This window comes from Aplysia californica, unplaced genomic scaffold (genome assembly GCF_000002075.1).
Source record: "Aplysia californica isolate F4 #8 unplaced genomic scaffold, AplCal3.0 scaffold00135, whole genome shotgun sequence".
NCBI classification, from domain to species: Eukaryota; Metazoa; Mollusca; class Gastropoda; order Aplysiida; family Aplysiidae; genus Aplysia; species Aplysia californica.
In genome coordinates, this window is record NW_004797405.1 from 108,176 (window position 1) to 134,689 (window position 26,514).

The following is a 26,514-nucleotide window of genomic DNA, read 5'->3' on the forward strand; positions in this document are numbered from 1 at the left end:
ATATAATAGTTTACCGTGAGTCAGCACAAGTAACGCCGGCATATGTCCTGGGACAAGAATAGTTCAGTTTAGTAACACTGATAAAGAGGAAGAGCCTGACTTAATATGGGTGGTTGATGGGTGTTCTGTACCCCGTGGTGTGCTTCTTTTTTTCCTCTGTAGAACGTCTTTCCTCTTTATCCTCTTCCTCCTGTTCTTGTTATGTCACTGTCTTATAGGCCTATCACATCTGGTGTTCGGTCCTGGTACACCCTCATAAGGTATTTAATCTTTGTTTCGAGATGATCATAAAAATGTCGTCAGCATGGGGATGCTGTATGGGTGGTTGGCGGGTGCTCTGGTGTAGTTTGCTCCTATCAAACGTCTACCGTCCTTATCTCTCCTTCTTTTTTGTGTTTGTTACCCTCTTGTAACACATCTATTCTTCGACATATGACCTTATTGTGTTGCAACTGCCGTAAAACTCCCACTAAAACTAAAACTAACTGATCTTCAGTACTCGTACACCCTCACAAGGTATTTAATCTTTGTTTCAAGATGATATTAAAAAATATTCTATCCATGGAGATGTTGTCCTGGATACAACCTGTTCAGGACAGTCATCTGTACAAATGACCACTTCACCCATTGCGTAGTTTATATATAATGACACTGCCCAAGATGTCCACCTGTATAAGGCAATCACTTTTTTCCTACAAAATTGGTGGTCGTCTGGGCCAATTTCTTCTTTCCTATTAAACATCTCTCATCCGTATCTGCCCTCCTTCTTTTGTTACCTCTAATCTTCTACACTTAAATGATCTATTTATGTTGCATGTGCTTTAAAACTTTTACTAAAACTAAATAAACAAAAACTAAATATTATCCGATAAATGACCTTGTTTCTTTTTTCTCTCTCTCTGTTGTGCAGAAATCGTGGATGGCAATGTGAAAATGACCCTGGGTATGATCTGGACCATCATCCTCCGTTTCGCCATCCAGGACATCACAGTTGAAGGTAAGGAAGGCTGCTGCTGTCTTTTCTCTCTCCCTGGCTGTTAGACAAAGAATTACCCGAAGGACAAAGAAATAAAATAAAGTATGTTGGAGTCTGCTTCAACCGAACTCTAAAGGCGGGTGCTCTGTTGTGGTTTTTGTTTTTTTTCCTTCCTATCAAATATCTGTTATCCAATGGTCTTGGTCTTTTCTCCTTCTGTTTTGTGTTTGTTACCCTCTTGTAATACTTCTTATCTTCAGCACTTATATGATGACCTTATTGTATTGCAAGTGCTGTAGAACTCTTACTAAAACTTTAAAAAAAAATTTTTTTGGGAAGAACTCTGCAGAACTGCAGGCTTTTCTTCAGTTCAGCCGAGTTTTCAATTTAGAGAGGGAGGTTGCTCAGACAGAAGAGGAAAAAAAAATCAGGGGTTTTATGTTCTTCTGAGAAGCCTGTTTTCCGATTAACCTTGTTCAGCTTTAGCAACGTCTCCAAAAACCATTTTCCAAATTGTTTTCTAGCTGCTGTCAAATATACATTTGAGGTGTTGGGCTTTTCTGTGTTCAGATTGACCTCGTTCAGGTTTAGCAACATCAACAAAAAGTTTTTCAAATTGTTTTCTCGCTTTAGTCAAATATACATTTAGGGTGTTGGGGAGGTGACGTAAGGTGCCCAATCAAACAATCAGTCAATAAATCAATCAATCAGTCAGTTGACCAATCAGTCAAGCAACCAATCGGTCAACGAATAAATGAATCTATCAATCGGTCAACCAATCAATCAGTTAATCTGTCAGTCAATCAATCAGTTAATCAGTCAATCAATCAATCAAACAATCAATCAAGGATCCGTCTGTACTTGAAATCCCCAGAACTGACAGCCAAGGAGGGACTGCTGTTGTGGTGCCAGAGAAAGACGGCGCCCTACAAGAACGTCAATGTACAGAACTTCCACCTCAGGTAATGTTGTGCACATGCTGGGCCACCTCCCTGTGTGGCTGCCTCATTTATATTTGTTTATTCAGATGTAAAGATGTCGATCTAGTGCCGTAAGACATTCTTTGTCATGGGGAAACACAAAATACTGGTTGTTTTTTTATGTTGGGGATAAAAAAAAAAAAATGAATTAAAGGCAAATTGTTGACAGATATCATTATACTTTAGACAAGGGAGAGAAGTGGGTCTTGAGTCTACTAATGGGCTGGCATAGAGCAAGATATTAGTTCAGTTTGGGGAAGGGTGGGAGGTTGTCTTTTTTTTCCGATGTAGAACCTAGCCTTTTTGGACAGGTGTTTATGTGGTTGTTTGATTTGCTTTACTCTGAAAAGATCCTGAGGTGTATCTTTTATAGATCATAGCTGCCACTTTCCCGCTAAATAGCGGAAACTCCGCTACATCTAGCTTTCCCCGCAACTTTCCTCCTTCCTCCGCTGGACCGCTCTTGGTCGCAAATTTCATACTTTTTTTCCCACGCGGAAAACACCGAACCGGGAGAGAGACGAAAACGCGGTCTGCGCATGTCCGCCCGTAGCTTTCTACTTCCGTTCTTCTAGGCCCAGCGCTAGTTTCACATTGTTTATTGTTGTGGAGCAACACAGTGTCGATCGGGCATCGGGACGTTAGCGCGCCGAGTTGTCATTGAAATTGGCGGAAATTCGAGAGAAATTGATTCAGAATGCAAAAATAAAAGGAGCTGGAATGAGAAAGAAGCAGCCGGTGTGCGACTTGAAAAGTTCTTAGGAAAGTTGAACTAGCTGTTTTTTGCGAAAGAAATCGCGGCCCGTGGCACTCCTGTTACACTCCTGTACAATTGCGGTCCCGTTTGTTTACATGACGGCTATTGTGGCTGCTGCGGAAGTGAATCTAGATCTAGATTTAGATCTAGAAAATCTATCTCTAGATATAATCTAGATCTACACATATTTAGATATATCTAGATCTAGATTAGATAGCCTAGGCTATAATTTTAATTCAGTTTATCTCTAAATAAGAAACACACTACAGGGGCACTAAGTAAGTGCAAACGGGACCGCCATTGTACAGGAGTGCCTGTGTATCCTTGATCCGATACTGCTCTACGTCTATGTATGTACACGTTTAAAGTGAAAGAAATCTTTTTATGAGACACCAGCTGGCAAAAAACACTAGATTTTTAGTCACCAAGTCCAAACTGTGTCAAATTGACTCGAATGCTTGTTAGTCAACTTACTGCCTTTATGTTGTTTTTTTCAAGTACATTTTAATTCAGTTGCCTATGGTTAACAATATGACAGTTTTCCCTTCCAAAACCGTAGGCTAGATTTTCCAGTATATATTGCCTCTGGATCTCACTGGTTTCGGAGAGCGCGCGTACGCTTTCGCATGAATTTCCTCCTTTTTAAAAATTTCTGAGTGGCAGCTATGATAGATTCTACTTGCATTTGGTACTCTGAAAAGATCCTGAGGTGTATCTTTTATAGATTCTACTTGCATTTGGCAGATTTGTCTGGATGAAAAGCAATTTTACAGAAAAAAATTTTAATTCCAAAATGTGCGTGGTAGATTTTCTGCCATTTGTTCATCGTGTTCTTACTCAGCAATACTTTAAGGACATTTTGGGGAATGATAACTCCTTAATTTTCAAGTACAGACCCGAATATTTGAGATCAAAGAAAATGAAAAGAACAGTGAAATGGGAACTAGTATTGGACGAGGTACATGTTTGCTTAGGATGTAATGTATTATGTTTTACTTACTCTTCATAACCACAGAAGGGTGATTGATTTCAACTGCCACCGCCCTGTCAAATTTTATGGGGTTTTTTTGTATGTTTGTATTCAACTGATGATTTTATTTGCATTGCTTCTGGAGTGTGTGCTGTACTCATCTGTGCTGTTTTATGATCGTGCTATACTCATTTTCCTGACCATTGACCAATGTTCCAGCTGGAAGGACGGTCTTGCCTTCTGTGCCTTGATCCACCGCCACCGACCTGAGCTCCTTGACTACTACAAGCTATCAAGGGTAACCCAACTGTGCCTGCCTCCCTCCCCCTCCCCCAGCCTCATCCTCCCTTCCTTCCTTCCTTCCTTCCTCCTCTTCAGGGAAAAGAGGAGGAGGAGGAGGTTGTGCTCTTGTCTCTCTCTGCATTGACTGACTCTGCAAACACTGTGTGGGGCTGGCTGCATGTGCGGCTCCGTGTAGTTGTGGCCTGGCCTGCTGGCTGTTCTCTCTCTCTCCACGGCGTTCGGCATTGTTGCGCAGTTGTTGAGCCTTCTGCTACTGAGCTTTCTGGGTTTTTGTTTTTTTTGTTTTTTTGTTTTTGTGTTTTTTGTTGTGATGATGGGTTTATTTCTTCGTTTGTAGGGGTGCCACTTTTTTCCGAGGTTAGCAAGTCATGGAACATATTTTTTAAAAAGAACCTCTGCATACTAATGTAGCTTAGTATCAGACGCACTCATGAAACACAAAATTTATTCCTTATTAAACAGAGCTGATAATGCTCTTGCCTCTTATATTTTCAAGGAAACGCAAAATAAGTTCGCTGTACTAACAGGAGTAGAGCGGGGAATTTTCCTGAGTGAAGAAAAGAGACCCAAGACCCAACTCTGATTTTATTGTCAGGTTTCCTCTGAACAAGTGTCGACATCGCTGCCATAATTCATTGTGGATGTGATGTCCACATTTCCCTCCACTTTAAATTATGGGAGATAAAGACTCTTGGTGGCTCCCTTACTCCCTCTCTTTTTTGTATCTTGTTTTGTTGTTAAGTCGGTTCTAGTGGGTTTTTAAAAATATTTAAAAAAAAAAAATAATTTTAAAAAAATACTTAACAGCAGCAGAGTTGTTGTGGTTTTGCATGTTCAAGGGCTGGAATGGCTGAGCTGCCTGCCTTTGCTCATGCTTCGGCCGCTTTGTCCGCGAGCACGTTGTTGGAGGAATACACAGCACCCGTAGCAACACAGGGAAATAGATATCATGGGCAAGCTGTTCATCATGTGTTCTAAGCTCAGAAAGCCAAATTTTTCTGGAGAGAGAAAATCTTTTCATTTTTCTTAAAAATTGTGCTAACATTACTTATTTTTAAATTACTTTTTGTCTGGCCTTTTTCACCATTATTTAAAATTTAAGTTTGGACAAAATCTGTCAAATTTTAAAACTTGACTTAGTACATCTGAACAACTAGCCCATGATATAATGTCAAATTAAGAAATGTAGTTACAAAGTCTCTGTCAGGTTTCCCCATCTTTTCAAGGACTCTTATGATGTGAGTGCCGACACACAGTACCAACTTCAAAACTCTGTCGCCTCTGCCACAAATGAATGCTACTTGGGCCTCCCTCCCAGCCAAACTTTAAAAAATTCTTATTTATAGTTGATTTGATTTTGTTTTTGTTCTTTTGGGACCTTGATTTTTTTCATAGGTGGTCAACTTTGGGGTTTCCTTCCCATACTGTTCTGGGCTCTTTCTTTAGTGCTGAAATATTCATTTCAACACTCTCTGTGTGTAGGTACCCTCCTTGATTTGAAACTTATGACAGCAGCTCATTAAACGCACAGTTTGCAGGTCAAGATTACGCCATACAATTGTACCTAAGGCAGATGAAACGTCCTTGTGTTACAGGAGATCTTCCATTTCTCAGCTTCCAGCAGATTGGCTACAATTACCGAGCAATCATATACCATGTAGTTGATTTATAGTTCCATTTCTTTCAACAGCACACTGTTAACCTTAGAGATCTCAACTGTATTTTTTCATACCATCCTAATATCTTGTGTGTTTATAGCGGTACAGCTGGATACTATTATTGCTTTTTGGATGGGAGGTTGAGTCCGGATTAACCCAGTTGATTTATAGTTCCATTTCTTTCAACAGCACACTGTTAACCTTAGAGATCTCAACTGTAGTCTTTTCATACCATCCTGCCTAATATCTTGTGTGTTTATAGCGGTACAGCTGGATACTATTATTGCTTTTTGGGTGGGAGGTTGAGTCCAGATCATGAACTAGTTCAGCACTGCAGGTTGTAGCTCACGCACACAGTGCACTTACACTCATGTACTCTGTAGGATCATTACAGCAATGGTACTGCTCAGCACCTGTGTATCATACAATGTGATAGATTATGATGCGCGTCTGATCACCTGTACGTTGTTCTTTCAATTTTCTGCCTTCTCCCCACCCCGTACAAGAGGGTTCCTATACAAGAACAGTAAATTGCTTCTTTTCCTCCTCTGCTAATTTTTTGTTAGGGGTTGAAAATAAAATACTTTCATCCAAACACTCCCTGTTTGTCTGTCTTGTATCTGTCTCCTCACTCTTTCTATAGAGGCTGAAGTTTATGAATTTCTTCAAAGAGGAATTTGTGACAAAGAGTGTTTGAGGTCCCCGTTGGTACAACCTTTTTCTTTTCTTTCCCGTTGTCATCTATGTGTTGTCTACTGATCTTTCTTTTCCCCTCCATACTAAGTGACAGTTATTGTGTTGATGTGTTTCTCTTTACTCCAACCCCCAATTTATCATAAGTTCAAATGACTCATGCACGAGTGAACGAGATTCCCTTGTTGTGTGAAATGTTCTGAGTGATTTTGTCCCTATTGATAGCTGTGTTGTTACCTAAGTTGCTGTTCTGCAAACTTGACCGACTTTGTTGTGTGGACTGTTTGTGCATGTGTGTGTGTGTGTGTGTGTGTGTGTGTGTGTGTGTGTGTGTGTGTGTGTGCGTGTGTGTGTGTCTTTTGTTGTGCAGACTCATTCGTCCAATCTCCAGCTAGACTTCAGAAGTACTAATATTAATTTTTCTTATTTTTTGTTCCAGACGTTTAGATGATTGCAAGTCCAATTTTTTAACCCGATTAATTCCTTCTTGTCTCTCTGTCCCAAATTCATTGCATGATTTATAACCAAGTTTGGCTGTAGTGGTCTCAGGCTGAAACTGATATGACCTTGGCATTTTTAGTGATTATATTTTGTTAATTTTACAGAATATAAACTTGGAAAAAAAAGAAAGCAGAACAAGACAAATTTTATATCTGTGTATTTTGTGGGAATTCATTTATATTTTAAAAAAGTGAAATTGTTTTGAATCCATTGGAAAGAAAAGTTTTTGAATTTTAAAAAAAACCTTTTTATTTATAAACAAATATTCATGATGATCAGTTTCACCTGATACACGGAGCCATTCTTTCTACTCTTGTGCCTACTGTCCCACTTAGATGGCAGTAGTGGAAGGAATTTGTGGAATCAAGTTCTTTTTTGCAAGTATGGTTTCCCAAGAGACATAGTTTTTCACAGAAAATGGAAAAAGATTAAAGAAGTTTACTTATTGCCTTTCAAAAGGAACAAAGAAAGGATTATTTCAATTTTTTGGTGTAAGTTCAGCCTCATCTTATTCCTACCACTACCTGTAATTTTCTTATCTTCTTGTGAGGAAAAGCAACCTTTAATTAATGCCTGTTTTTGTTGTATAAGTCTGGCCCTTGGAAAATTAAAAGTTGATGATGTTAAGGTCAGTTTCATTTATTCGCTCGTGAAGTGGGAGACTGTTTCTTTCTTTTCATGAGTTTTTGTTAATTTTCGTCGTCTTTTCTGAAATGTTTGATACACAAAAATGTATCATGTATATTCTATAATTTATGGGATAAGGGACAGAGAATTGCATCAGTGAAGTCTCAGACCTGGGAAATTGTGTGGAAACATTTCCCAAGGGTTCCTGGGGTTGCTTTTCCCATGAGTTTACAGAGGAACACTGAGATAAAACGGTACAAATATCCCCTTATTACAGTTCTTTCCTCAAGCAGTGTTATAGGACTTGAACTCTGTTCATCATTTTTGCTCTTTCTCAAAGGAGATCTTCTCATCCCCAGCATAGAGAGTTCCACTGTACATGTATATTGTCGGTGTCAGACTGACCATGTATCTGCCAGATTAGGTCCAACACTTTTAGGGGGGGGGGGGGGGGGGGGGGGGGGGGGGGTGTATTATTATTTTCCAAAATTGCTCTAATTTTTTGTGTAGCTTGTTTTGAATTATTATAGTATCACCACTTGTAATTACGGTTATGATGAACAGGATTTCAGACAAAAGAATCGCCTGATCTAATTTAGCAGATACACTGCAAAGAGTCTGACACCAACAATAACATGTTTACATCTAATTTTCTTTTCCTTTGTTCCCAAGTGCCCCCCCTGAAGTTCCTAGAGGAGTCTTGTAACTTTAGTGTGTGTGACAGCCTCCCCCATCCCCAGTCTTAACAGTTGATTGTCTGTCCTCTCTTGCCTTGTAGTGTGCCTATGCTGAGGTCCTCTGTACTCACTGTTGCATGCCCTGTGCTTGTTTTATTTTCCGCAGTTTTAAAGACGGTCTCGCGTTCTGTGCACTCATACACAGGCATCGACCTGACCTACTCGAGTATAATAAACTAACAAAGGTAAAACACACTGTGAATCTCTAAGTTCTCCCAACAGGTTGTTCCTGTTATAGGAACAGCTATTTATGTACAGTAATCAAGAAGAGCACTTCGGACTCTGAACCTTGGTCTGATAAGTCGGATATTACAGCTCCCAGATATTTAAAGCTACCGACGGTCTCCAGTTTTTTTGGTTGTTGTCTATGATGGTAACGTCAGTGCCGATGCCATTAATGTTATTTGCAATCAACTGGGTATTTTAGTAATACCACCCAGTCAAAAAACGATTGCTTTGCTGAGTTATTTGATTAGTCTTTCAAAATAACACAATACCTCATTTGAATTTCCCTCTAGCTCTGCTACAAAAGAAAAACGCTACAAAAGAAAAACAAAATAAGAATGAAAATTAGGTTAAACAGATAGTGTTTTAGTACCAGTTAATGAACACTTGTTGTAGAATATTCGTACTTCATGGAACATTTGATAGGATCAGTCGTTGTTAGCGATCCAGTTGAGGATCAGTCGTTGTTAGCGATCCAGTTGAGGATCAGTCAAGAAATAAATGTACAAGGATGGATGTCAGACAGAGTGCTCACTGTTTGATGGGAGGTAGACAAGAATGCATGCTGCGGGCCGTTGTTCTAGCATGGCTTGCTCTGTCTGTCGACTCTTTCAGTGTTCTTCTTGCTCAATCTGCTTTTCCAGCTCCTACCTGACCAGAACATCCTGACAGATGTGTTTAATCTTAACCTAGACATTTTTATTGAAGACCTCCAACCATAGGACACTTGGGTGTCTCTACTTCTTAGTCCCGTAGCTTTTTGCACCATATGCTTTGTTTCGCAGTGCAAATGCACCCAATTTTTGCATGTGTAGACTTTTTGGGGTTTTTTTGTGTGTGGTCCAGATACATTTGATTTTGTATTGGTCCATGTCTATAGAACTGACCATACTGACCAAGCTGACACAAACTTTATTGTTACTAGATGGTATTGATGATGCCAATCTGTGCGAGGTTGTAAACTTTTAATTTTTCTTGAGTTTAAAATGTAACAATCGAGTCTTTGTCAACTTTTGTTATTTATGCCTTTTTGTATGTCAGCCTTTTATTTTTTTACAAAACGATATAAATTTTGCACAAAGACAGCACAGCTTTCCTCTATGTATGATACTGGTAAAGGCTTGATCATTCACAGGAAGGTTACATTTGATACTAGAAAGACACAGTTGTAGGTGGTTGTTGGGTGGTCTGGTGCGGTTTGCCTGGTGTGGTTAGTTCCTTATGTCTCTCAAACATCTACCGGCCTTACCTCTCCTCCTTTTTGTTGTTTGTTACTCTCTAATAGCAGCTCTCGTCTTCAGCACTTACAAGACCTATTTTTGTTGAAAGTGAGGTAAAGCTTTGTCTAAAGTTTAAAAATCCCCAAAATGTATAGTTTATGGGTAAACATATTACTTCAGCGTGTGATGTTATGTTTGACCTTTGAACCTCTCTTTGACCTCTGGCTCTTACAGCTGTTTCATATGGATCTTTTCTCCTTATTCAAAAGGTTAAGATGCCTCGATTCCTATTGTTTCTTTTGTCCCTAGTGAACAAAGCAGCTGAAGTGGCTTCTAAATAAGCAATAATGGTCAAATTGAAGACAAATGAAAACTCCATTGGAACCCCCCCCCCCCCAGATAAATCACATTTTAAGAAAGTAGAGAAAATGGACATTCAGTATTTAGAGTTTGAAAGTCCACATCTCATAGTGAGTGTAGAATTTCTTGTCCACCTCTCATAGTGAGTATAGCATTTATTTTCCCTTACATAGCACAGGACGGTGCTGGATTATCCATGTGATTTTTAAAGAAAAGCAACTCATGTAAAAGAATTGTGACTTTCTTAGTTTTTCCCCATCTGTAGTCTTCAATGATAAAAACTGTTTTCTTGTAGAGAAATTTTCCTCCTCTCTTTTCTTAGTTTACTTGAGTTGTTTTTCTTGAGCCTGCTGCAAGTACTGTTTTCTTATTCCTTGTTGTGATGCTTGCTGCACAGGAAAACCCACTGGAGAACCTCAACACAGCTTTCGACATTGCAGAGAAGCATCTGGACATCCCCAGGATGTTGGACCCCGAGGGTGAGTGCTCTCATATCTTGGCCTCAGCGAGTGATCTCGCACATTAGTCTCTGGAGACCTGCAGGGGACTCCGATAAAATCGGAACCTCTTCAACACCACCACCCCCCCCTGGTTGAAGAACCTAGAGCGGTTTTGCATAAAATTTGACCTTTATCCATGAATTCCATTTCTGTGAGGTCGTATGACTCGTGGTAAATGGCATAAAAGTACTCCTGTTTATTTTCTTGCGTTTATATTTCATTTCACTCTTTTCACAACTTCTTCTTATTATAAGTGATGTGAAAATCCACATTTTTATTTGCGTTTGTGCTCCGGACTTGTGGTAGAGGGTTGCCTCTGATGACTGTCCGTACTAGTCTTTTTAATGTCGTACTGCAGAGAAAACTGAGTGAGTGGTCGAGAATAGAGTGAGAAATACTTGGCCTTTTCCTTTAAGTAATGAGCATTGATCAGTAGAGGGTTTAAAAAAAAACAAACGGCAACAGCTTGTGTCAATCTCTCCACAAAGCCGCTTATTACTTTGTGGATCAAAGCTGTCAGAATGAATCACGGAAATCTTCAAGCCTGGCAACTAGAGGCATACAGTTCTGCAATTAAAAATGTCCAGCTGTTATGTTTTGGTGGTGATTTACTCGTTCTGCTCATTTTACCATCCCACACGTTGAGGTATACTAATATGAAACCTAATTCTCTCACCCCCCCCCCCTCCCCAAGACAAAAACATTTTAAAAAACCCAACCCTAACAGGTTTATTGACTCATTTTATAATTTTTGCACTATCCTAATGTCCACACTTTGCTGTCGTCATGGAGAGAAATTCTTCCCTGAGGAGAGAATTACTTCCCTGATTATTAAATATGAAAATAGTCTTGATACAAGATGTGTCACAAAATTCTGAAAATTCAGAGTCCTCTCGTGAGTGTTCCCATGGAGTCCGCAAAGTTCCAAATTTTTATTTCCACTGCCATCTGGCACTTCTGGTGTACACTGTGTATGTGTGTGTTTGTGTGTGTTTGTGTGTGTTTGTGTGTGTGTGTGTGTGTGTGTGTGTATTTGGTGAAACACCATACCAATGTGCAAAGATCTGGAATAAAGATGTTGTCGTGGGGGAAAAAACTAACGAAGAATCAGAAAGAGTTTGCAGGATTTTCTACTATTGATTTCTGCTGTTCTTTTCATGTCTACAGATATGGTGAATTCTGCCAAACCAGACGAGAGATCCGTCATGGCATACGTGTCTTCCTACTACCACGCCTTCTCGGGTGCTCAGCAGGTCAGATGATAATAATATATTAGTAATAATAATGATAGTAATGATAATACTGATAATAATAGTAATTGTATTAATAATAGTAATCATCATAATAAGGATGATAATAATAATAATAACAATGATGATAATAAAAATTATAACAATAATAGTTCTACTTCTTTTCTTTTTTTGTTACACCTCTAAACACTTGACATTTATACGACCTAGGTCAAGTTGCAAGTTCCATAAAGTTCTTCCTAGAACTTAAAAACCCTGTAAACTTCGACATTTACCTGGCCTATTTGTGTTGCAAATGCCGTAAAACTCTCACTCTAACTAAACCAAACCGTTGTTTGTGTCCTCAGGCTGAGACTGCAGCCAACAGAATCTGCAAGGTCCTGAAGGTGAACCAGGAGAACGAGCGCCTCATGGAGGAGTACGAGAGACTGGCCAGCGATGTGAGTCATGTTCTGCTCAGTGTGGCACTTAATAGACAGTAAAACATAGGTGTAATGTACATTGCTTAAAACATACTCTGGCTGTAACATTCCATGGGGGGGGGGGGGGGGCTCTCGTGGCCTAGAGGTTAAGGTGTTGGCCTCTCATTCAAAGGTCCCGGGTACGAATCCGGGTAGCGACCGAAAAATTTTCTTCTCTAAAATTGTCTCCTTTCTCCTTCTTTCCTGCTCTCTAGCAATGTTCTGCTGTCTGCTTTCATTTCCACTTTCTGCCCCCCACCCCCTCACCTCCTTTGCCCCCTCCTCACCTCCTTTGCCCCCTCCTCTGGGCTCCTGACTCTTTCTGCAGCCTTTCTACTGCTACTCCTTGGCTCCTCCTTACGGCTGTCTTTCTGCCACACCCCTGATCTTCTGGTAGGAAAGATCTACACCTAGCTTTCTCGGACAAGGGCGAAAAATCTCGGAGGGCCCGTGTGCAAGTTGCGCACGTTAAAAATCCCTTGGTGGTCTAAAATTGATAAGGCTTCGGCCGCCACCCGGGCAAAATTCAAAATTTCCTACCAACTGAAAATATTAGGTGTGTCCCGTGCGCTCATATGACCTATGCAGTTGGAAGCGCCGTAAAACACTTTACAAAAACATTCCTGGATCAATAACAGCAACTGTAACGTTCACTTTCTGAAGCCCCCAGTCCTGTTTTGTATTTTGTGTTTTGACTTTTTTGGGACTAATATGTACCTCAGCTAAGACTTTCAAAATCTTGGATCAGAAGGGAGTATGTTATACTGAGGTTTTACTCTGTCTGGGAATATGGCTAATGACAAAGTCATTTTTAGGGAATATTTTGGGGAATTTTGTTGTTGTTGTAAGTTCATAAAGTTAACTGACAAACGTAAAATTACTTCAGTCACATTACCTTTTGTCTTTGAGATGGGCTGTTCGTCTATGGCTTCACTGAGGAAAGTAACACTAAGATCCATTATGCTATTCATACCCTGGTTCTTTCAACTCCTTTCTACAGCTTCAGTGATAAGTTACTCAAATCGTACGGGTCTTGGAAAATATCTCTCTCCCCTTGTTTCAGCTCCTGTCTACAACTTAAGGTTTGATGTTTTACAACACTCACTCTCTCTCCTTCTCTCCGCTTGTTTCAGCTCCTTCCTACAGCTTCAACAATAAGTCATTCACTCAACCTATTTGCTTGTGTTTTACAACTCTTTCTGTCCGTGCTTGTTTCAGCTCCTGGAATGGATCCGCCGCACCCGCCCCTGGCTGGAGAACCGCACGACAGACAACACGCTGCCGGGCACGCAGCGGCGCCTGGAGGAGTTCCGCGACTACCGCCGCTCACAGAAGCCGCCCAAGCTGGAGGACAAGGCCAAGCTGGAGAACAGCTTCAACACGCTGCAGACGCGCCTCCGCCTCTCCAACCGCCCCGCCTACCTGCCCACTGAGGGCAAGATGGTTTCGGTAAGCTCTTGGCTCTTGTGATTTGTGGTACCAAGTGATGTAAGATTCTTATTAAATCTTATCAAACCAAAGCTCCGGTGGTCCAGCGACCCAATTCTTGAAGTAGTGAGAAGCAGAGGGATGTTTTGGTCATTATCTTTTATGGCGGATTGGGTAAGCTTTAGGTTGTTGTTATTCGTGGTACAAGTGGCTGTCAAATTGTTATTAAATCTAAACCAAAGGTTTGGGGCTCGTTTGACCTAATTTTAGAAGTAGAAAGAGACAGGATTTTTTTGGTCATATTCTTTTATGGTAGCTTCTCTTTAACTGGAAGATTTTACAGGGTACGAGTGATTTGGAGGTTTGGGTTTGAAGTAAGTGAAAATCAAGAAAAGACCTCTTTTATTTATCATCCGCCTGAGGAAATTTGATTTGCATTGTTGTGGACTATTCATTCGTAGCAGAGAACATTTGAGAGGTTCCTTGATTATAACTAAAAAATGTAGTATAACGCCAGTACAAATGATATTACTCTACAGTAAAGTAGTTTTGATTTTGCTCCCCTGCCTTGTCACTGCAGATGCCACCTGCACTGTGTTATTTTCACAAGTTGCTAAGTAACTACATATAATAATATTCTCCAGAAGTAACGTTTGGTGGTATGTAACCGTTGTCTAGTGATGGACATTTTGCAACAATAGAACAAACTCTTCATGACGGTTTCTGTTCTCCTCCCAGGACATTGCCAATGCTTGGAAAGGACTCGAGACAGCAGAGAAAGGCTTTGAAGAGTGGCTGCTCTCTGAGCTGCAAAGGTATGTTCAATAGTAGTAAATCAGCAATTTCTTCGCTTGTTCCAGAATTCAAAGAAATTTTAGGCTCTTGTAACAATGTTTTTTACTATACAGGTGTCCCCTGTTGCCCTGAGTATGTCCTCAAGTGTACTCTTTAATTGTATGGTATTTCCATTATATGATATTTCCATTATATGATTAAAATATTGTGAGAGGTTTGCTATATTTTTGTTTGGAAGTTCTTCAAGAAAATGATTAACCACCCTTATCTTTTTTCCCCCTGTGTTATAAGATATGGAAGTACAATAACAAATTAAAGTTTTATTTTTATCTATCTCATGTGTTTTTACCCTTCCTGCAAAGCCACAGAAAATTCTCACAGGGATGATAAAGCATTATCGTATCTCACCTCACCTCACCTCACCTCACCTCACCTCACCTCACCTCACCTCACCTCACCTCACCTCACCTCACCTCACCTCACCTCACCTCACCCCACCTTACCTCACCTCACCTCACCTCACCTCACCCCACCCCACCTTACCTCACTTCACCTCACCTCACCTCACCTCATCTCCATCTGACAGATTGGAGCGCCTGGACCACCTGGCCCAGAAGTTCCGCCATAAGTGTGAGATCCACGAGGAGTGGGCCACGGGCAAGGAGGAGATGCTGCAGTCCGGAGACTTCAAGAGGTGCCGCCTCAATGAGCTCAAGGTGAGAGAGAGAGAGAGAGAGAGAGAGAGAGAGAGAGAGGGAGGGAGGGAGGGAGGGAGGGAGGGAGGGAGGGAGGGAGGGAGGGGCTGTTTGTTTCCTAATGGCTATTTTCACCATATATGAAAAGGGCCCAGTAATATTGATTGTAAAAAGCAAAATACAGCTGTTCGCTGTTTTGAGGCTAGAAAAGCCTGTTATATTGATGGTAAAAACCGTTTTTGTTCCTGATAATTGAGGAAAATCTATCATGGGCCGGCTTAAAAGATGTACCGAGCACAAAATTGTAATTTTTTTCTTTTTTACTTCAGTTTTTAAATCTGTGGTATTGGTTACATATACTCGTAAAATATTTTATCTAAATTCAAATTATAAATGTGGAAAAAAGAAAGGACAAATACATAATGTAAGTACGAGTTTGAAAAGAGTGAAAGATTTTTTTTTCTCTCATTAAAAAATTTTTGTGTTCTGGGCTTAGAGTGGTTGAATGTTTCCTCCAGCATGAGCTCAGAATATGTCTTCACCTAGGTTTCTTTTTTTTCTTTTTTTTGTTCTTTTTTTTTAGGCCTAGTCAAGCTGTGAATTACAAGCTGGTTTCTTTTTAATTATGAAATTTAAAAAAGTACAATTATTGTTTCACAGTGGGTATGTTTTTGTCATTAAATCTTGATATCTGTGAAGTATGACTTCTTTCGATTATACTTCCTTTAAGTTTTTGTCTCCATTTATTTCTCTCAGACACTCAGTGTTGCCATGGAAACGCAGATGTTTTCCCTTGTGATCCAATCCTGTAAGGGGATCCGTTTGATATTGTTGCGTTTATTTAATTCATTTCTTTTTGGGGTCTTTTGGATGAAAAGCTAGCATAGCTTGCATTAAAGTGTTTTGGTTTTTATTGTTTTTTTTCAGGCCATGAAGAAGAAGCACGAAGCATTTGAGAGTGATTTGGCAGCTCACCAAGACAGAGTTGAACAAATCGCAGCCATTGCCCAGGAGCTCAAGTGAGAATTAATTATGTGTTTTTTTCTTAAAGGTTTTTTTTTTTTTTGGCTTTAGGTTTTTTTTCGGAACTTTCATCGTGTTACTTTAAAGTCTAATATGAATGTACAAGATACAATAAATAAATAATTTTTATTTTGCCGAATGATAAGGATTTTTAGAAAGAGAAAACTCTTTTAAGTGCACGAAATCAGTTCAGAACATATACGGTGTCTAGTGCTGATTTTTTCCCCCTGCAGTTTTCCTGTGTAGATAAGTTCAATGCTGATGTTCGGATTTTTAGAAAGAGAAAACTCTTTTAAGTGCACTAAATCAGTTCAGTACATATACGGTGTCTAGTGCTGATTTTTTCCCCCTGCAGTTTTCCTGTGTAGATAAGTTCAATGCTGATGTTCTTTGTATGAAGAATTTTTGTTGTGGTTTTGGTACGTGCTACTCAGGGAGCACTGGGGGATGTAAGCGCAGTGTTTACAGAGTCATGCAGTACATGCCCACCCAAGTCCAATGCCAAAACCACTGCCCAACATGCATGGGAAGAAATTTTATGTGAAGACTAAATTTTTGGTAAAGTTTTCCCTTGTGCTAGGGGGGTTTGTTCTCTCATAATATATATATATATATTGGGGTTTGTTCTCTCATAATATATATATATCGCTGGCCAGCTGTTCTGATGTACTAAACACGACATTTTGAAATGGGAAAAAAATAATTGCAGTTTCTCAAATCTGTGATATCAGTTGCATGTTTTCAAGAAATATTTTGTCAAAATTCAAATTCTAAAATTAAAAAATAAAAGCTAGAAAAGATACATAGTTTAGATACAATTTTTAAAAGTATGCAACTGGTTTTTTTTCTCCCTCCCCTGTAAAATGTTGCTGTCTGGGTTTAGAACAGTTGAACAGCTTGCTGACGATATTTGAATGTAGGATTAATTAGAACTATGGCTGTAACAATTACTTCTTGTTCATTTTTCAGCACCCTGGACTACCATGACGTTGCTACAGTTAATGCAAGATGCCAGGTAAGATATTACTGTTTTCTCCTCTAGTATTTCTCCTGCGCTTCAAATATTTTTTGGAAAAAATTTTATTAAAAAGGTGTTAAAATAAATTTGAGCTTGAATTGTGTTGCAAACTTTTCAAGTAAATGTTTTGCACTTCTCCTTTCTGTGCTGTTTTTTTGGGTGTTTTTTTTTTTTTTTTAAGTTCCTGTTTAGAAAGATCCTTCCACTAGTTAACATTATGACTGTTCTTTTTTTCCCTTCTGTTCTGGGAGATTTGTTTTTTGTGTATGTTTCTCTCTTGTTTGTAACACATCTGTTCTTCGGTATTTATATGACCTTATTGTGTCGCAAGTGCCGTAAAACTCTTACTACTAAAAGGGAGACTTGTTTCATTTGTTGTTATATGACTGCATTGAGTGACAGGCTCCATTTTTGTTTTTTGTGGCTGGTTGGCAGGTGCTCTGGTTGGTTTGCACCTTGTTTCATATCAAACAATTATCATCCTTGTCTCCTTCTTTTCTTTGAATGTTACTGTCTTATATGGCATTTATATGACCTATTTGTGTTGCAAGGTCTGTCTGTAAAACTCTTACTAAAACGGAAACTCTTGGTCTGTGGAGACATGTTTCATCCATTTTTATGTGACAGCACTTTGTGAGGGACTTTGTTTTATTTTTGTCTCCAGCGTATCTGTGACCAGTGGGACGTCCTTGGCCAGCTGACCACCAAGAGGCGCGAGGGTTTGGAGGAAGCCGAGCGTATCCTGGAGCGCATCGATCAGCTGCACCTTGAGTTTGCCAAGAGGGCTGCTGTGAGTGGTAGTCAAAGTGTTTAGAAGAGGTTTAGCGCCCCTATCGACACTTTTAGTTTATTTAAGAGGCAGGACCTCTGAATTTAACCCCCGTTCTGATAAGTCTGAGCCTAAAGGGTTGAGAACCTTGAACAAAACGACCTGAGTTCAAGAACGCCCAGTCTGAGATTCGAACCAGGGCCATCCAATCCTTAGTGTAGCATTATACCAACTGAGCTAACAGAGCGCCCAAGGAGTAGTAATGATAACATTCTGTGAATATAGATTGTAAAATGCATAGAGCGTGCTGTTGAGCGGGGATATGCGCTATACAAATGCCACCTGTATTTATTATTACATTAGCATTGTCAATCTGATTTGGAAATCTGTGATTTCAGTGAAAGTAGAGTAGTTCTGAGAAATTCTCTCTTTTTTTTCTTTTTGTTATCAGAATTGAAAGAGAGGGACTTCAAACATCATGTCATGTGGTGAAGTGAGACCCTCTTAACTTGAAGTGCACTGTAGAAAAGTGATATTAGGCCGATTACAAATTTTTGGTGAACCGTTTTCCAAATGAAAACATTACTGGAGTTTGAATTTGAATTAAAAACTAACATAGGGAGTCATGGGTTTTTTCCGAGAGTTTTTTCCGAGAGTTTTTTCCGAGAGTCTTCCAGGGTCCCAATTCTAATTTTGATGCTAGGCGATTTGTTATCTGTCACATGTCATTTTGCTCTTCTTCTTAGTATGACAGAAAATTTTCTATAGCCTATTTTGTTGATGAGTTGTTGGCAGGTGCTCTTGTGTGGTTTGCTCCTTCTTTCCTATCAAACATCCTATCTCTCTTCTTTCTTTTCTTTGTACGTTACTCTCTAGTAACACCTCTAATCCTCGGCGCTGAATGACCTATTAGTGTTGCAAGTGCCTTAAAACTGTAAGTAAAACTAACCAAGTTAGTTGGTACTTACGAATGTATTGGTTTTGTTCCAGCCCTTCAACAACTGGATGGACGGTGCCAAGGAGGACCTTATGGACATGTTCATTGTGCACACCACAGAGGAGGTGCAGGTGAGTCTCGGGGGAAGTTGTGACTCGGGGATGCTGATTTTTCACCAGAAGAACATTTAATTATTCTAAGCTTTTTGGTTGGGTTTTTTTTGTTGTTGTTTAACCTCATGTAAATTGTGATTATTAACTGTCCTTTTGTTTGCAAATGCAACTTTGTTAATATTCAGGTTGTTTGGGTTTTTTTTCACAAAATTTCAGTGTAATCTCTGATGATAAATTGTTGATAATTTCAGAGGTTTGGGAAATTGTACGTCTTGACTTTCTCTTCTGGGGTTTCAACAGAGATTTTAAAAATTGAGTTTTGCTTAAAAGATGATTGTCAGTCGTTTTGGTAAGTTCATGTGACTGAAATGTCGTTCATCAGTCTTGCCTTTTGTAATTTAAAATGAAATGTGTGTGTGTATGTGTTACCGACTGTGAAAAGAGGAATATGAATACTTTTATGAGCCTGAATGTCTCTTCAATTACCAATTTCATTATTAATGTAAGGCTCATAGAACCCAATTGGATAGTGGGGGCTTTAAAATTATTGTTATATTATTATTATTATTTATTTATTTATCTATTATTATTATTATTATTATTATTATCATGAATCCAACTGCATCATGTGGCTTCTCTCTGTTTACCCCGACCACCACCACCACCTACCGACCCCCAGGGCTTGATCGACGCCCACGAGCAGTTCAAGGCCACCCTGGGCGAGGCTGACAAGGAGTACTCGACCATCGTCAGTCTGGTCCAGGAGGTGACCAGGCTGGGCCAGCAGTTCGGCATCACCCCACCGGACAACCCGTACACCACCCTGCACGCACAGGTAGGCTCACCACGCGGCTGCCGAGTGCACCTGGTGGTCGTATTTACGACTTTTCTTCGACTTTGTGGGAGGACCAAGTTTTCTTGACACCCATCATTATTTTCTCTTTACCCGTGGGCAATATTTTATAGATCTGGCTACGAATTATCCCCCCCCCCCCCTGTCCTTTTTGAGGGTTCTTCTTTTTTTTAAAGAATTGGGTCACTGTTATCAGGTTGTAAGGTTTGAGTTTGGTTTCGTTTTTACACGTGATGGTATTTTTGGATAAAATGCAGGTTTTATTTGACCTCCAGTGGAATGGTTTGCCTGTTTCTTGATCACTGCACCAAATTATACTTGATGAGTTTGTGTACATTTGTGCAAGTACTTAGACTGGTAGGAAAGGGGAAAGTGGTGCATAAGGCTTGAAAACTCTTGCTTTGTATGGTCCAGACTAAAATAGGGTAGCGGTTTGCCTCAGTCCTCCAATTGGAACTCACTTGACCTACTTTGCACACCCAGGGTTTCCACTCTCTGTGGGGCCGACACGACGGGTAGCTGTGATGTCATACCCTAAGGACCAGTTTAATTTATTTTAAGAATAGGGGGCTGAAGTTGACGGTTACCACTTGCTTTTCCTATCAGGGAATAGTGAGCCTCAGTGCAGTAGACTGGTGTGCGTGGCACGACGTGTGATGTGCGTGGCACGACGTGTGATGTGCGTGGCACGATGTGTGGTGTGTGTGACGCCACGTGTCATGTGTGTGACACCATGTGTCATGTGACTAACCTCACGTGTTGGGAGAGACGCACACAATCTTCTACAGGCATGGTAGTTTGGGAACTGGGTGTAGTGATAAGTCTGTCGCTTGATTTTTTCTTCTTCTTCTTTGTTTATCGGAAATGATAATTCAAGACACTTTTTCTCAACCATCAACGTGCTGATGTTAAAAATGCCTTGTGCATTTATTTCGCTTTGGCCAAATCTTTTTGAGATTCTATGTGGCTTGAGGATTACACTTACAGATGTAAAAGTTTTGTTTTGATAACTGGTTTAAGTATCAAAAGAAAACTTAAGAATGAGATGTTTAACAGCATAGTTAAATATCCCCCTGTAGAGATGCTCATAAAAGGCTTTTCATCATTCTGCCCCTCCCCCACCAGCCACTCATTATTTTTTTTCCTTCAGCCTACTTTTGGTGCTCATTAGTGGCCTCTGCTTCTTGAGTAGATGTAGTTGAGCCCTCATGTCTTCTGGGGAAAGTTTTTTTGACTTCTCTGGAAGATATGCTTTTTTAAATTACTGTAAGCAGCAAGCGTATTTGAGATTGCTTGTATAGTATATCTTACACCCATAGATTATTTAGAAGTGCTTTTGATTCGTGAGAATTAGTTTGCATATTTTGTCTTCTTTGATGCATACATCATCCATTATTGATCTTGTTTTGATTGGTGCGTCATTGCCGCCTAAACATGCATTCCCTTATTAATGACTGTGGTCAGACATGATATTTGCATACTGGTTGAGCCCTACACTAACAGGAATATGAATGAAGCCCAGCCCCTAGCACTCATCAGAGTGATGTAAGCAAGCGTAGTTGGTTTTTGGGGGGACATGCTGTGATTATGCATGCACTGAACTACCTCATTTTGTATTTATTCTTAACGATTTACCAGCCCCCAGGACTAAAATTTCATATGCTGTCTAATACGCCAAAGATATCATGATATTGCATATGACACGGAACGACGAAAGGAATGACTTTATTTAGCAGTGAGAGGTCTGACGTTATTTTGCCCTTTTATGTCCACCGTCTGCTCAAAAAGACCGGAGATCTCCCAAGCAGGCACTACTTGGCAGTTGTCCGGACTGCCTTAGACATTGTCCAACAGATGGGAAGGGGGCTGTACTCAACAGTCAGAGATAATTGGGATTGTTATCTTTACAGTGTAGAATATTACTAAGTCTCACGTCGCAAAATTTGTTTTATCCACTACATTTTATGTTTCTTTGAAATTTTGAGATATATGTAGCAGAGCATTTCTGTAATTTGAAGACAAAACTGAGATACTACAAGTGGGTCAAGGTGAGGGAAAGATGATTTGACAAAAATGGGAAAATTGTTAGATTTTTTATGCCAATGTCTTGGCACATTGGGCTAGTCAATTATACTCTGTAGTTTGCCGATTTTGTTTTTTAACTTCTTTCAAATCCTTTTACATAGGGGCTTTTGAAAGACACCACAAGGTTATTTGTGTAGGGGATGGAGAGATAAAATGGATGAAAGTTTCATGTAGAAGATATTCATATAATGTACTTGCCTTGTTCAAAATGGCTTGAGGATAAAAATAATTTTGACTAGGTAAGGTATCCATCAATTTTGGTAGCATTTGAAAGCTTATCAAGGAGGTGGTTGCTAGCGTTAACGTAGAGTTTTTAAAACATTGTCTTTCTTATACTTTAGAGAATTCAGTCTTGTTTATATTCATTTTAAAAAATACAAAGAATCAGAGTTCGTTTATCATTTTTACCTGTGTATAGAACTCGTTGAAACTTTTTTTAGGTTGTGGCAAGCTGCCAAATACATGCTTCTCACCAATTTTATCTTTGCATTCGTTTTGTGTGTGTGTGTTTGTGTGTGCGTGTGTTGCATTGCCCGGGAGTAGGAGGTTAGTATTAGTCAGTAAGTGTTACTAGTTTTTGTCACCTTGTACCCGGAAGAAAAGGACGTTGAAAAGCCAACAAGTTTTCTAGCCTTTTCTAACATGCTTTGGTGAAGGCAGAATGTGCGGCGGGCTTCAAAATATGGTAGTTGTGGTTCGAAACTCAAGATTAACAGTCTATTGCCATGTTGATGGAGATTTGAAATATTCTAGCATTAATTTTGTCTTTCAGAATTGAAGCAAAGGTTGGAATGTGAAATCTGTAAATGTTCAGTAATTAGTCAAGAGAGTCATAACAAGCGATGTACGCCTATCCACTTTTATTATATAATTATATAATGATGGTGTAAATTTTATATGTTATCCAAGTAAATACAGCTCTTTTCCTCTGTCAGAGTAATATTATTTTAAAAAAACAACTGCGAATCAAGCTGGACGGAAATGAAATCCGCTCTGCTGTAGGAATCTTTGTTTAGCGTAAGAAAGGTTTGTTGAGTATCCGTACATCCTGCCTTCACTTGGATGTGCTTGCTGTGCATTGTGCACTACGGTCAGGGTCCCCTGTCCTCCGTACTGTAGTAGACAACAGACATACCTATCTGTCTGTCCCCTTTTGCTCATCAGTAACATTTTGTTTATTTTTTTGCTTATCTAACATTTGTCTGTATGTATTGTACAATTTCTAGCATTGTGTTTTAATTTTAAAATTTTTGTGTCCTAGATTTTTGTTTTCTTCTGTTTCTGAAGTAATAAGTAACAGTGGGAGGTACGGTACATACATTTTATAGAGTTTGTTTGTAGGGGGAAACAAATGCAGTTTAGCATTAATAAGGTAAGAGGGTTGGAACAACTGACTGGAATGTCATACTTGGGGAAAGCTGAGAACGCATTGAGTAGAAAAAACAGGTTGCAAAATCTGCAGTGGTGCGTCTACGGTCAACGGTCAGCCAGACTGAGGGATAGGTGAAGTCTGCAGTGGTGCGTCTACGGTCAACGGTCAGCCAGACTGAGGGATAGGTGAAGGTGAAGGAGATGAAGGATAGGATCATGGTCTGGGCTCTTCTCTAATGATTTGAGAATTTTTGTGAGAAAAGAATGTTCTGTCAATGATTTAGGCAGTCACTAGTGCTGTGTATTGTATGACTTTTGATCAGAAACAGATTTGCAGACACCCAAAAGGGGGATGGAAATCAACTTTAGTTGTAGTAAAAAAAAAGTTTGATAGGTGAGATCAATTTGGGGGGGGAGGGGGGGGGGAATGGTGAGGGAGAGGGGGATTTTTGAGTTACAGTACTGTAGTTTTGCATGCTATGTGTGTATGAATAATGTGTCTTTTAATGATGGGTCATTTTCATCACTCACTCCCTCTATGTGACAGAATGTTTTTAACAAGAAAATGTGTTGTGTCATTATGGTGAATGGACCTATATTCCCAACATTCTTCATAAAGTTACTGTAAATGTGCTAACATTGTATTGTTGCTGTAGTTCTGTAATCTGCACTTCACTGTGGTGATGGGGGAAATTGACTACTTGTGTTTTGGTGGCTTCTTGATAATGGAAAGATACCCTGTAATGAGCTCTCCTTTTCTTAAGCTTGACTGGGCAGGTGATTCATCCGCCAGTGTGTGTGCTCTGTGGCCGCCTGTTACTGACATGTGGTTGACGGGTGCTCTGGTGTGGTTTGCTCCTTCTTTCCTTTCAAACATCTATCTTCTTTATCATCTTTATCTCTCCTCCTTTACTTTGTATGTAACTCTAGTTTGTAATGCTTCTAATTTTCGACACTTACATGACCTATTCGTGTAGCAAGTGCCGTAAAACCCATCACTAAAACTAAACAGTTTCTGCCCTGTATTCCTTGGACTAGCCCGTGTTGGTGGTAAAGTTATTAACGGAAGAATTCTTGATTGTCATATACTTGGCTTGGATTCCTTGCAAGACAAAATAAGTTATGTTCAAGGAAAATAATTGGTGTTTTGATTCCTCTTAAAAATTGGATGCATTTCTTCAAGTTTTGAGACTGAGATATTGTCATTGAGTTGTCATTGAGTCTATATTCCTTGGTCCATAGGAGCAACTTAAGCATCCATGAGTTACATTCTTGTCTGATCTTCTTTCGCTTTTACGAGAGTACTGTAAACAGTTGTTGTAACGTCAGAGGAACCTTTATAATAATTATTATTATCATTACTCTCTGTCTTCTGTTCTTGTTATGCACGTAACCATAACCTTTGATGATTTGTTCATAAAATGTCATCGGGTCAAGCTGGTAGCTGACCTTCCCCTGTCCTCGTATGTCTTGCGTTATGTGGCATGCGTAACATTTCCCCCTTCCTGCAGTTTGTCCATTGTGGAGGTATAGAATGAGGTACATGTTTGTTTGACAAATTTTGCTGTCTGCTCCATTTGCATGTTACAGTCTTATTATCAACCGCCCCCAGGCCTGAGAATTTAAAAAGTTATTTTCTGTGGAAGTTTCATTCATTGCATGGTGGTAATTTTCATTTTGCTGTATTTTCAAACTCATTTTCAGAATGTTCCCTTCTTCTCTTCTGACGCTCAGTTTGATAGAGGTGTTTGTAGTCAAATGTCTTCTCTGGACTGGTCTCTCTTTTTGGGTGTTGACCTTAAGTTACAGTTCAAATAATACTTCTTTCGGACAACGTTTGTGAGAAACAAATCGTTATTTTTGTCTAGTGCTTAGAAACTAGGAAGATCGACTGGAAGCTTTCACATTTTCCTATCTCACCAGTCTGTTGAATTTAGTATCGTACAGATTCACTACCATTGTATATTAGACCTACATGTACATAAGTTTTGCGTGTTTCTGTTCTCTGAGAAAACTTGCTACTCTGGACTTTCTTTCATCATTTTGACTTGCTATCTTTCCCGAGGCTTTGCTCTTTTTGGATGTAAACATTCAGCCAATATCCCACACTCCTATTGTATTGTGTGATCTGTTGTCCTTGAGTAATTTATGATTAGTTTTATTTCAGAATACAATAAGAAATTAATTCTCTTCATTATCATACATGTTGTGATATCACTTTTCTAGTTCAAGTCACCCCGTAGATTCAGTATCTTGAAGCTTCCCATTTATCCATTTATTTCTGTCGTATAACGGCTAACTCTGCATTTTACTTTGATGTTAATTTTTTTTTTTTTTTCATTTTCAATGTTGAGTCAATTCTGTTTTTTAGCAACATGCTGGTCTCAATAAGTGTCTGTATGACTTACAATAACCCATTCATCTTTAGATGATTTATTTATTTATTTACCGTTATTTGCCATTTTTATAGCTTGGTCCAGGGAGCAATTGAACTATCTACATGTACGCCTAATCATCAGATGCTCTATCCTTTTTTTTCATACTGGCTTGTAGTCTTCTGTACAGTTAACAGACTCTTTGTGTTATGCTGTGATCGTATGAAATTTTTTTTTTTGGTTGTTTTTTTCACTTCCCTAAGCTGTCCTACGAACAGGACTGCTTATCTTTCGTCTGTAACTTTTATTTGAAATTTTGCTTGTTAAGCTTGAGATTGTTTGCCATTGATAAATATTTTAGGAATGATAATATGTCTCCTGTTACACTTACACCTGAACAAATAGAAAGTCTAAAGGTGAAATCTTACTTACCCCTGTTTTGATGTAGGCTACCTGAAGCTTTTCTCATCATTGTGTGTGATAAGATAAGATTAAGATTTACATCAGTCTCCTCATAATGTTCCTTCAAGAGCCCTCCCAGTATGACTATGTGCTTACATGAACCAGCTATGTTGAAAGTTATTTATATTTAGCATAGTTTGGTATGACTTTTGCAAGGAAAAATGAAAGGACTAAAAATGTAATTGGGACCAAAAGATTAAAAAAATTTACTTTAATGTTTTAATTATGCGAGATATAATATGAGTGAGTTTATTGAATTTTACCTATGTGGGAGTGTGAAAGCTCTGTCGTTTGTAACTGATGACACTGTCATTTTTTTTTTCTTTATTGATAGAAAAACATGTATGGGCTACATTGTACAAACACCACCCC

The 26,514-nt window shown here is 39.3% G+C and overlaps 1 protein-coding gene and 1 long non-coding RNA gene across 2 annotated transcripts in view; both read left to right on the forward strand.

The window, feature by feature from the left end:
- The window catches only part of LOC101852687 (alpha-actinin), a gene marked incomplete in the record, with an annotated part of 95,349 nt that overhangs the window by 58,344 nt on the left and 10,491 nt on the right, over positions 1-26,514 (forward strand). The window contains 14 exon segments of the mRNA XM_035969292.1: positions 911-997; positions 1,851-1,938; positions 3,903-3,981; positions 10,405-10,486; positions 11,675-11,760; positions 12,105-12,197; positions 13,437-13,667; positions 14,385-14,461; positions 15,028-15,157; positions 16,064-16,155; positions 17,129-17,174; positions 17,842-17,967; positions 18,937-19,014; positions 19,676-19,831. Coding sequence (XP_035825185.1) covers positions 911-997; positions 1,851-1,938; positions 3,903-3,981; positions 10,405-10,486; positions 11,675-11,760; positions 12,105-12,197; positions 13,437-13,667; positions 14,385-14,461; positions 15,028-15,157; positions 16,064-16,155; positions 17,129-17,174; positions 17,842-17,967; positions 18,937-19,014; positions 19,676-19,831 — 1,451 coding nt within the window.
- On the forward strand, positions 20,549-26,290 carry LOC118477553. The gene is made up of 2 exons (XR_004858464.1): positions 20,549-23,437; positions 23,492-26,290. It is a non-coding gene; the product is annotated as an uncharacterized LOC118477553 (long non-coding RNA).